This window comes from Clarias gariepinus, chromosome 8, assembly GCF_024256425.1.
Source record: "Clarias gariepinus isolate MV-2021 ecotype Netherlands chromosome 8, CGAR_prim_01v2, whole genome shotgun sequence".
NCBI lineage: Eukaryota > Metazoa > Chordata > Actinopteri > Siluriformes > Clariidae > Clarias > Clarias gariepinus.
Window position 1 is genome coordinate 14570109 of NC_071107.1, and position 12242 is coordinate 14582350.

The following is a 12242-nucleotide window of genomic DNA, read 5'->3' on the forward strand; positions in this document are numbered from 1 at the left end:
AAAGGTGCTCGATGAAGTTGAGGTCAGGGATCTGTGCAGGCTAGTCAAGTTCTTGCACACCGAACTAATCAAACCATGTCTTTATAGTCCTTGCTTTGTGCACTGGACCACAGTCGTGTTGGAATAGAAAACAGGCCTTAAGATTGCCCTTCACTAGGGATAAGGGGCGTGGTTAAAACACCTAAATTCAATAATTAACAGGTTTAGCCAAATACATTTGTCCATATTGTGTATCTGTCTACAGATATTTTTTATCAAATTTACTCACAACATTCATTTTAAATTTTTTTAAATAAGGATTACTAGAACAAAGCACTGCCCCATGGTCTGAAACCTCTCTTAGAAACATCTTAGAAACCTCTGTTACAAAATTATCAAAACAACATCCAAAGGACAGAAAAAAGAAAAGCACCTGGCCCAAGATTTTTAGTATACGTGACCAAGTCCTCCATGCTCTCTACCACTTCGGCTACTGTCAAGTACTCCAAGATGCCTTTACAGACACGGATGATCTTACGCACCTGAAAGGGAAAATCAGATAAATGATTTTCTGATTAGTCAGAATATCTTAATTCATTTTCTATAATAGCACAGCTCTGGCAGTATTTCTGGCTACCAGGCAAATCATGATTTTTAATTCACAGAGATGCATGGTAGATTTTCCACATAATAAACTCAATTATAAAAAGACTTAAGTTGGCTGTAAAAGGCAATTTAATTAAGAAAACAGTTTAATCATTGATAAGATTAAGTTTTCTGCATGGAGACGTCTAACATTTATATAAGGAGTCTGAGGTTTAATCAGTGCTTTTTCTCCCATTTTCTCCCCAATTTGATCATCTGTCGATTCCTACCCACCAGCCAGCTGTCCACTATCATACAACAGAAACTAACCAGGAGGGTGAAGGATAACACATGCTTCCTCTGAGACATATGAAGCAAGCCAGTCATGTCTTTTAGTGTAACACACTCAAGTGCTATTTTCTACACATCTTCCGCACACATGACCAAACCAGTTCACATGACATGCTGTCATTGAAGATTCACAAAGGTCACTTTGACAGAATAGGAATGGGCTGCAAAGGAAAATGCAATGGGTAACTCTATTATTTCTAACTCTTATTCAAGAAACATAATAATAATAATAATAATAATAATTGAGTTTGTATGCTCTCCCCGTGCATGGTGGGTTTCCTTCCAGTACTCCAGTTTCATCAGACAATCCAAAGACATGCAGATTAGACTAATTAGCATTCCCAAATTTTCAGCAGTGCGTATGAAGCCCGCAATAATTATTAAGTATCAATTATTAATCACATATTTTGCCTTGTAATAAATAGTCCTATGATGAGTACTGCTCCTACTTCTAAAATGATCTATGCTGATAAAAGAAACAATGTGCACGTATGGGGGCCCTTAAAGTCTGAATCAAAGTAACAGCTTCAAAACAATGCAATAAAAATAACTGATAAGGTGTAATTATCAGCATCCTAGGAACATAGACATATTGCACTTGGCAGAAATTTTATATGGTTTTGTTGTCCTTACAAGCTGTAAACGCTTTTCTTGGAAATTCTGAGAGTTCACAAACGGCACAGAATTACAAGTACATGTCTTCAAGTCATCACAATCAGCTATACACATTTTAAGGGTTACTGTGATTCTTACCGAACCAATGTCATGAAATTTGGAGGGTGTCTTAAAGGGGCATAAATATTGTACTGTACAACAAACATGAAAATCAATAAATCTATGGAAAACATAGTGAGAACCAATTCCTACGTTTATTAAACAGTCTTCAATTTACTTTTGGACCACACCCTCATGCTATGCATGAACCAATACATGGAGCCTTGAATAGAGCTGTGAGGTGCGAGTCCAAAGTGCTTAACACTACCTCAACATGCTGCCTAGATAGTATACTATTTATCCACCCTATTTAATCCATCACAGGGCGCACACATACAGTACGTACACACTCATTCACACACTATGAAAATTTGGGAATGCCAAATAGCCTGATCTGCATGTCTTTGGACTGTGGGAGGAAACTGTAGTTTTCAGTAATAGTATTATAGTTATATGTATATTTTCTTTTTTTAGTAAGTTGGCTCTTTAGTTAGAAGCCAAATGTAAAACACAGAGCCACCATCTGGCCTATTGGGAACATTTCGCTTGCCTGAGGAGTGGGGACATCCGTGAGTAAAAAGAAATATATAAGCTTGGGGTAAAGGGGCTACACCAAAAATAAACAATTAATAGCTAACTGATAATTAAAACGTGAATCCTTTAATTAAGGTTGCTTTGAAATATTAAGTGGTGCAGATCTGTATTATGCAGAATTCTAAATTGCAGGCCTGTTTCAAAAGACTTAATCAATGCTTTAAACTGAACACTTCTCAGCTGATTGAGTGGCTTTTCACAAATCAGTCACTAATGGCAATTCATGTATAAAAGAATCTTAATGACACTTAAATATCTTCAAACTATTGCATAATAGAAATAAAAGGAATAATTACATAGTTTATAATATACAGACTACTGTTTACCAACATAAACTGGGGTGGACATAGAACTCGTACCTCTGCCTCATCAAAGGTAAGTAGCAGGTCTGAGGTGCCCGACAGGATGCCACGGGAGCCATCGATAAGGTAATCCCGAGCCGGAACAGAATACGGGTCTGTCTTCAGCATCCGAGCTGCTTCTACCAGTTTGGCGCAAGCATTCTCCACCCTGGCAATGAGAGCGAGAGAGAGACAGAGAGAGAGAGAGAGAAAGAGAGAAAGAGAGAGAGAGAGAGAGAGAGAGAGAGAAAGAGAGAGAGAGAGAGAGAGAGAGAGAAAGAGAGAGAGAGAGAGAGAGAGATACTCCAATATAATTTATAGCAAATAAACATTTAATTAAAATAATGCAATATGAGGTGTAACAAATATAGAAAGCCAAGAATCCTAACAGACAGCAGCAATGTCATTATTGTACACTATGTCAAATTGTTGATTATACCATCACATGATGTCACTGCTAAGTGCTTATAACCCCAAAGGGCATTAACTGGACCAAATAAGCATCATAGCTATCTATTCTTAGGACTCAATGCTTGTGCTGAGAACAGTTTTCCACAAGGGCACCTTTCTGACTGTAGATTCTGACTGTAATCTACATCAATAAAATAACACTTTTGATTGTTCCAAGGCGAAAACTACAAATAAAAGATTTTTTTTTTAAATTATAAACTACAAGCCTGTAGCAGGGGTTAAGTAGAAAATGGACATTGGCTAGTCTCTTTTCTATATTGTAGGATAAAGGATGTACAGCCTCTTGCAGTATGACACCAGGCACTTAATCAATCTCATAGTCAATAAGAAAGACCTTGTACCTTGGGGGAATAATATGATTGCAAATGGCTATCAGTTCTAATTTTCCCAAAAGTTTGGACAAACACTAGGAAAAACTGTTTTATGAACTTTATTATTGCCACCATAAGATAATGGAATTAGAAGGGATTAGCCAAGAGTGCCCAAGACTGTAGTTTTCAAAGTAATACAGAAAATGAAATATAATAATAACAATAATAATAATAATACACATACAGTATCCGGTACAGTTAATTGATAATGTATGACTTTAAGCAGGACTATTTGGGCTCTAGTTTAAAGATGGTTAACCAGATAGTGTAATGCAATTTTTTGTGTTTAGAAATGTTGAAATTGAAGATCAATTTTCTGCCCTTCTTCAGGTAGCAGTTTTGTGCATGCTTGTGCAGGATGCTTTGGGCTGGTGACCCACAATGGGGTCAAAAACTAAGATCTTGATCTTCTAACTCTGGGGAATGATCCTAACCTGCCGGATGGATGGATGGATGGATGGATGGATGGATGGATGGATACCTTAGTGATCTTAAAGGAAATTCCTGATATCAATAGAGCAGCCATAGAGACAGTAACACAAAGACAGGTTGTAGGTTGCACATCGTATATCTTACATATAGTCTGTACACATAGGGCAATGTGACTAACCAAAAGTTACTAGTGCAATGAAAATCTTAGAGCATTGCAAGATATATAAGGAGTATACAGTTAAGCATATAAATCAAAAATCAAAAGTAAAAAAAAAGGTTAATTGCAGTTCAGTCATGATGTGGAATTCTATATAAAAGACTAGATACAGTAGATTGTGTGCTTGCTAAAACATCAGACCATGTTCTGACAAAAGCCTGGCTGCATACAAAATTTAATAGTCAGCTGCTGTCCCACATCCTAGTTTCAAAGCTACTATAAAGTTACTTGGTGTTCCTTCCCTTAAATGGGCACTTGTCAGGGAATGCCAAGAAAATCTATCTATTACGTGTAGTACAAATGAAAGGATATTGCGTCTAGTATGTGCGAAAAGATACAGCTGGGCAAAGATAGATGATAGACAAAACATCGAAAGTGCATGGGTGCGAATTCTTTACATTTGACAGAAGATTAGCAGAAGCTTAAAGAAAATCTCACTTCTGAACATTGTCCCTGAAGCATACGCTTCATGCAAAGCGGGGGCGGGTTTTCATTGTATTTAAAACTGTGTACAAATCTGGAAATGTTAAAATGTTCTGTATTTGTCCATGTTCTTCTCACTATATACATATAGTGAAGTAGTGGTTAGTACTGTGGTTCCTTGCACCTCCAAGATTGAGGAATTAATTTCCAACTTGGGTCATTGTGTGTGGAGTTTGCATGTTCACCCTGTGTTTGGTTTCCCTCCCACAGTCAAAAGACATGCAGATTCCATGATAAGCGGTATATAAGATGCATGAAAGAACTATTAAACCAGTATAAGAAAGTTTATTAATGGTCTTATTATAGTATCCTCTTGCAAAGGTAGAGATGTGTTAATAGAGAGAGTTCTCTTTTGTGAGGTCTTACCATACTCAGTAAAAGGGCAGGAGGGCAGTGATGACATGTGTACCAGTATGAAAACCTCTCGTCAGAGTCGTGTGAAACTGGAGGTCCTCATTTACTCATGCACCTCCTGGTGTGAAATACATATCAGTGACCACCACAAAGCCTATATATAGAGAAGTGCACATTCCTTGTCACCAACCACGTGTCTGCTGATGGATGAGATCTGAGCCAGCTTGTGTTTATGGTGCCAAATGTGTCAGCCTGGGCTTTTCTGAATCCCATTGGACCCTCTGCTGCATTTTAGGGAAACCCTATACTCACCCTTTGTACGCTGTGTCCGTGCACACATGCAGAAGACTAAGCATGTTGTTCCTAAACAACATGCACTTAAAATGTCCAAGCTTTTCTCTTTTTAGGTGACTTTTTTCAAGCTGTTGGAGTCGTTACTTACTTTATTACTACTTATATTCATCTTTATATTCAAAATGCATGTCTGTTAATTATTCAGAGTAGACAAGTAAATAAGAGCCATTAGAAATTACAGACTACAATACGGCTCCTCTAAAAGCTAATGCTAGCTGCCTAGAGATGAGAAAAGGACCAGCCATGAGTAGGATTATTGAAATAACGCTCTCTAGCCTTGTCCACATCTATCCTGATGATTGAATCTAGATGTCAGAATGTTTTTAAGTAGACGTAATACTGTTCTGGAACACTTTAGTAAGAAGTATAATAAGAGTATTCACAAGAGGATACAAGAAAATACGAAGCACTTTGTTGTATCGGTTGTACGCTCTGGGATATGAGGGCACTGCGTTAACCCTGTCACATACGTACACAGCTTCTACACCAGCTAAAATAGCAGTTACATAATAAGTATTAATAGTCCTTCACTGGAGTATCTGAGCACCCGAGAATGAGTTGAGTTAAAATGCAAGTACTTTTTAAGTTATATTATAGTGCCTTTTTTATTCAACAACAATAAAAAAAGAATAACCCAGAAGTTAACATAGCTAATATTCTAAAGCGGAAAAAGTGGAACTATCAAGAGAAACCTAAGAGATTTACAGGATGCCTGCCACCTCCATGGTTTATTCTACTCAACTTTGGGTAATATAGTACTGGTAAGAATTTATTTACCCCTATGTTTACCCCTGTTAATTACACTCAAGGTCGGTCGTTAACTGTCGGGCGCCAGCTCGCCAGCCAACGGGGTGGCAAGTTACTTCCGCCAGGTACGGAAGGATATGTGTTGGTGGGTCAAAATAACTGGTTAAATTAACAAACAAACAAAACATAATTTTTAGATAATAAATCCTGTTTGTGGAATCACACATGGGTTTGTGCTGTTGTGATAGATGCCAAACATATCAGAGCCATGCTGATAATCATTACAACAGCATATCCTCTCATGTGATATTTCTAAATTAATGCTCTTGAATGGCCGTACAAATATTGTTTTAGGATGGCAGATAGTAGTAGGAGATACAGGGGTATAAATACTAAGTAGTCTGCAGGTAAAGCTTTTTAAATACTGTTTCTATTCGAGGTCTAACCCGCTAAACATATGTACTGTATAACCATACTGTATAATGGGCGGATTTTTAATCCTTTTATTAGTTGGCTATTCGAATAGGTTGTACTATGGTATGTTTTTATGACTGGAGGATCAATAAATGGGATCTTTCCATGATTTTCCTTACAATCATAACATCACAAGACCAGTAATGAAGAAAAAGTTTGATGAAGCCCATGCAAATAGGAAAGCTATAATTGAATCTGATTTTAAAATGCATGTGTGGAGGCTTACAGTATATTCCAAAATTGCAGTAGAGAATAAACCTGTTTCCTCCAAAACCTAATTAAAGGCTGCAACTGGCCTATATGCACAGTCTACCAAACACCCACAGTTGGCTAGTGTCAATCTGATTACCAGGAAAGAGAGAAATGTCATCACTCCCCCTCAAAGAGCAGGACCAATTATGCTTTCTTGTATTCCCAGTGTGACATGAAAGTGGATGGTTGTGGAATAGAACGTACTGTAAAATGTTATATAATTAAGAATATAGAATACATTTCATTTCATACTCTACTTTAAAGCCAAAATGATTCTGACAATTCTTTTTCTGTTCATGTCAGAATCATTAAAGCATTAAAGTACAGTATGAAATGAAATGTATTCCATATATATTCGGGTTTTAAACACTGTTACACTACTACCAATGAATATACATTCTGACTGTTAAAATCCACGTTGCTTATTGTAAAGTCTACATTGTCCACAATTATATATATTGTTGCTGTAAGGTAAGGGAGATAAACTATATAAACAAATGTATTTTCCAAACCTTTTAATTATCAGATTCAGGTGTTTCAATCAGGCCCCTAATCCCCAGTTTAGGGCAATGTTAATGCTTCAGCATACCAAGACAATGCTACACTTCAAACTTTGTGGAAATAGGTTTGGAAAGGCACTTTTTCATTCCAACATGACTGTGCCCCAGTGCACGAAGCAAGGACTATAAAGACATGGTTTGATGAGTCCGATGTGAAAGAACTTGACTGGGCCACACAGAGCCCTGACTTCAATCCGATTTCAATGGAGATTGCAAGCCGGGCCTTCACGTCCAACATCAGTGCCTGACCTCATAAATCTTCTACAGAATGAAGGATTTCTACAAAAACTCCCCCAAAATGTTCTGGACAGCCTTTCAAGAAGAATGAAAGCTCTTATAGCCGCAAGAAAGGGACCAACTCCATAATGAAGTATATACACTGCATTTGGATACAATGTCATTGCAGGTTTGGTCAAATACTTTTGTCCATATAGTGGACAGGGGCAGTGGTGGCTCAATGTGTTCAGGCTCTGAGTTACTGATTAGAAGGTCGGCGGTTCAAGCCCTAGCACTGCCAGGTTGCCGCTGTTGGGCCCTTGAGCTAGGTCGTTAATAGCTGACCCTGTGCTCTGACCCCCGCCTACCATCAAAAAGCTGGGATATGCGGAGTATAAAGAATTTTAGTGTATAGTAAAATACATGTAACAAATAAAGCCTGAACTTAACTTAGTGTACAGTCAGCCACAATGTGCATTTAAATAGTGTATTTGAACACAGTAAACCTTACTACAGTACATATTTTGGGAAAATACATTTAAAACATGATAAAACAATGCTGGAAAGTTTCTTTGAAGTCTGAATCACCAGGGCATGCATGATAGGCAGCTTTATAGAGCACTTTTCTATTGCTATTTCTTCTTCTTCCAGTTACATTTCCTACACATTTACATTTAGACATTTGGCAGATGCTCCTATCTAGAACAACTTACAAAAGTGCTATGACGTTTATGTCATTGGGTAGATCTTTACACTGGGTTACTAGGTTACTAACTAAGTACCATCAGTCAAACACTGTTGGAAAGGGTTTTTTGTATGAAAGGAGGAAGAAGAGATTATCTCTACTATTAAGTATTGAAGAAACAGATAGGTCTTTAATCGTCGTTTAAAGATTGCCAGAGATTCAGCTCTACGAACATTTAGGTACCAGCCAGGCAGTGCTGGAGGATGGGAGGGATAGTGGTGCGGTGCGGGATGTGATTAGAGCTGAGAGGTAAGAGGGTGCTGGGCCATTTTTAGCTTTGTAGGCAAGCATCAGTGTTTTTGAATTTGTTACGGGCAGCTAGTAGAAGGAGCGGAGAAGTGGGGTGGTGTGGAAGAACTTGGGCAGGTTGAAAATGAGAATTAGCAGCAAATACTGTATAGTTGGTGCACAAATGGGACAAAGAGCTGTACCACTTTGAGTTCAGAGAATGAATCATGTGTTCGAATGCAGCTGTTCAATAATGATATAAAATCTCACATCAAGACATAGGCACCTAATCCTTATTTAAGCTCACTTAATGAGGACCACATTTATAATCCACGCTACTGTAATTACAGTATATAGAGCTACTATTACTAATTACAATTACCATGAGGTAAAGAGGTAATTACGTAGGTTGCTGAAAATTCCTTTCACACAGAGATAAACCTCAGCAAAGTTTTCCTTTTTATCCATATTATTCATCAATAATGCAATAGCAGTTATCAGTAATGCATCCTGAACGACCCAGCGCTGTGGCATTAACAGAGAGTATGAGTGTGCCATGACAGACAGAACTGACGAGGGACAATGTGCATGACAAACACATAAAACTATGACTTCATAATGTTGTTTTTTTATTTCCTGGAAGTACAAAAAGACAGGTGAGAAATGCTACTTCAAATTTAATGATTTATCAGTTTTCTCAGAAACTGTACCAAAAAAGGATTTGTTTAAATGTTTACAAGTTGTTTTAAAGCTTGGTACACTTAATTTAAACAGTAAATAGACAAAATCATTATCATTTATCACCTTGATTTTTTAAACTCTTGCAGCACAATGTCACATTTATTAGCGGTTATTGGTTATAAAACTGTGTGTGTGTGTATGTGTGTGTGTGTGTGTGACAGAGAATAAGGAAAGAGAGAGATTGAGAGGGAGAAAGATACAAAAATAGGGAATGAGATAAGTCTAGTGTACATTCTCCTGGAGGGAGGAGAGAACTACAGCGCTTACTTGATAAAGGCTGGAGGCATGTCTCTCTTCATTATCTGGTCTTCTGTGGTCTGAACCGTTTCCTTCCCCACCTGAACACACAAGGAAAAGAGTCAGTATATACAGTACAGTAGAACAAAAGTACGACAATGTCAAAAGCCAACTAAGAAAAGTACAACAATTAAACAGACATCCAAACATTCTAAAGTGGATTTAAACTCTTTTGTTGAATCACATTCCTCAGTCAACTATAAGATGGTAAAATAATGAGGCTCGAGTAATTTTAGACACTAAATTCATCTCATGCAAGGATCAGATACTCCCTGATACTGATATTGTAAATAATATGCACAACACAATTCCCTACAATCTGGGGTTCTCCGTTCTGTTGGTTTAGACACACTCATGTGGAAGGCCTCGTGCAGATTGTCACCACTTGTTAATGGAGCTTTTTTGGAGTGGCCGAACACAATAAGGCCCTGTATGTGCAGAATGGAGCGAGAGCAGTTCCACTGCAGCAGTCTGGGAAGCCGCCAAGAGACACGAGCCACAAGACATGAGACCATCAGCAAAACCTACACACAGCCTCAACTGCAGCTACCGCACCTATTCATCAAAGCACACACACACACACACACACACACACACACACACACACGAAGCCAGAGCCAATACTAAATGAAGCATGAGACTTTTATATACATGTATGAAAAATAAGTATTAATATGTAATGTGACAGCAATACAAATACAGTCTTTTCCTCTGTTCCAATAGACCATAAGGCTTGATTCGACAACTCTTGAAATACCAAAGCAACACAGCGATTTTTGTTATCTAAGGCCACATTGCCATGAACCCATCCGCTCATTTTCCACAGGACAAGTAGATCAAGCAAGAAGTAGGGTTGCGCGATAATGCCCATTGTCATATCGTCCTATCGTCAGCCTGTAAGATCGCCGATACACGATAGTAGTCAAAGCCCAGGGATTCTGTGTGCTGTCGCGTTGTATTCAGAGAGTAGTACATATTTTTGTGGTTATTTTTTTCATTTCATGTCTGTTGTTTTATCAATAAATCTGCTCATATCTGCGCACGCGTTTATCAGCCTTTTGATCAAAAAGTTGCACGCACAACTCACTTTCACTTTGCACAAGGCAGTGTTTATTGTTTAGTGTATATTTAAAGCGCATAAACACAATAAAACAATTGTTTTAGGCTAACATATCATACCTCATTGTAGTTTTTTTTGCACACACGCGCGGGTGCGTTACAATAATAATAAGGAAAAATCACAATAATAAATTCGGAGCAGTACTACTAATAATAATTATACTGAATGAAGAAAGTGCCGTCGAAGAAGTATCATCATTGAAGGAGAGAAGAAAATGAAGAATTAATACATATCAGTATTTACAGTTTGAGCTCGACACGTTTATGAGCTCTGTCGCTTGCTGTCAATGGGTGACTAGGAGAGAGAACACATTTTCGGCTTCAGTAGACACACAATACTTCAGACTGAAACACGACTGCCCCATACAGGTAATGAAGGGCATTTTCACAGCTTGCCGTGCGCAGCCGTGGCAAGTCACGGGATTCCTTTTCTTGAAACGTGGGTTTTTAATGGCGACATCTGTATCGTCCATATAGCTGACTATCGTCGATAGACGAGACTATCGTCGATAGACAATAGTATCGTCTATCGGCACAACCCTAGCAAGAAGTCAACATTTAATCTCAGCATATCACAGAGTGGTGGAGAAACAAGAACATAGTACACACAGCAGTATCTAAACACAAGCTGATGATCTAAAAATGGATATTGATTGTGTTTACACGTGGTGCCTTTGGGCTTGAGAGATGTACCTCCTCAAAGGCCACAGCACAGAGGTTTGGACACACCTTCTTATTCCATGGTCTTCTTTTCCATCTTCATTTCTTTCTACATTGTAAAGCAATGCTGATGGCGTCCAAAATATGCAATAATCTACTTTAATTGGTTGATATTGAGACGTGTCTGCTACGCATGCTCTGTAAAGCTTTCATAACGGCTCTAATCTGAGGTGCTGTTAATTGGTGGGTTTTGGAGCTGGTATGAACAACTCTTTTCAACTGTAGCAGAGGTGAGTTTTCCTGGGATGGTCTTTATGAGAGACAGTTCCATCACGGTGCTTGATTTTTTTTTTGCAAATTCACTTACTGTTCTTGCAAGAACTACTCCAAAACAGCTGAACTTTATGTCTTCATGTCTTTAACTGTTGGTGTTGTTACTCAATTATCTAATTCTGTATGTTACTTAAATGTATAAAATAAATCACAGAACAAAAAACATTGAATTAGAAGGTGTGTCCAAGCTTTTGACTGGTATTGTAAATGAGTATACAAGCCCATTTTGGTTCCATTCTAGGAGAAATGCCAAACATTAGAACCGTACAAAGAGACACACACATTCACTCATTTATGTGCCTCGTGAATAAAAGCTGTAAATATCCAATTTGTGACTGCAATCTTTTTGTTTTCTTGTGAGCAATTATGAGGACAATCCTTCCTAGTCTTCACAAAAAGCTAGAGACATGCACACAAACGCCCACACATACATTAGGCATATCACACATCCAGTGCTAGGACTAAATGGACAAATGCCAATACAAACAGCAAGAGATGCTAAACATAGACAGAATGCCGCTCAACCTGCTTGGTTCAGAGACAACAGTGTCAGCAAAGTCTTGATAAGATCACACAGCTCAGGTGGCAACTGTTTCAATCGGCCCAACTCAGACAAAAACAATA

General features: G+C 38.1%; 1 protein-coding gene across 2 annotated transcripts in view; it reads right to left on the reverse strand.

Moving 5' to 3' along the window:
• Window positions 1-12242, reverse strand: part of vcla (vinculin a) — a 51620-nt gene that overhangs the window by 27406 nt on the left and 11972 nt on the right. For both annotated transcript variants that reach the window (XM_053501868.1, XM_053501867.1), the window contains exons 2-4: window positions 9477-9547; window positions 2583-2733; window positions 413-521 (exon numbers count right to left, since the gene is read on the reverse strand). In XM_053501868.1, coding sequence (XP_053357843.1) covers window positions 413-521; window positions 2583-2733; window positions 9477-9547 — 331 coding nt within the window. The remainder of the gene's footprint in view (window positions 1-412; window positions 522-2582; window positions 2734-9476; window positions 9548-12242) is intronic.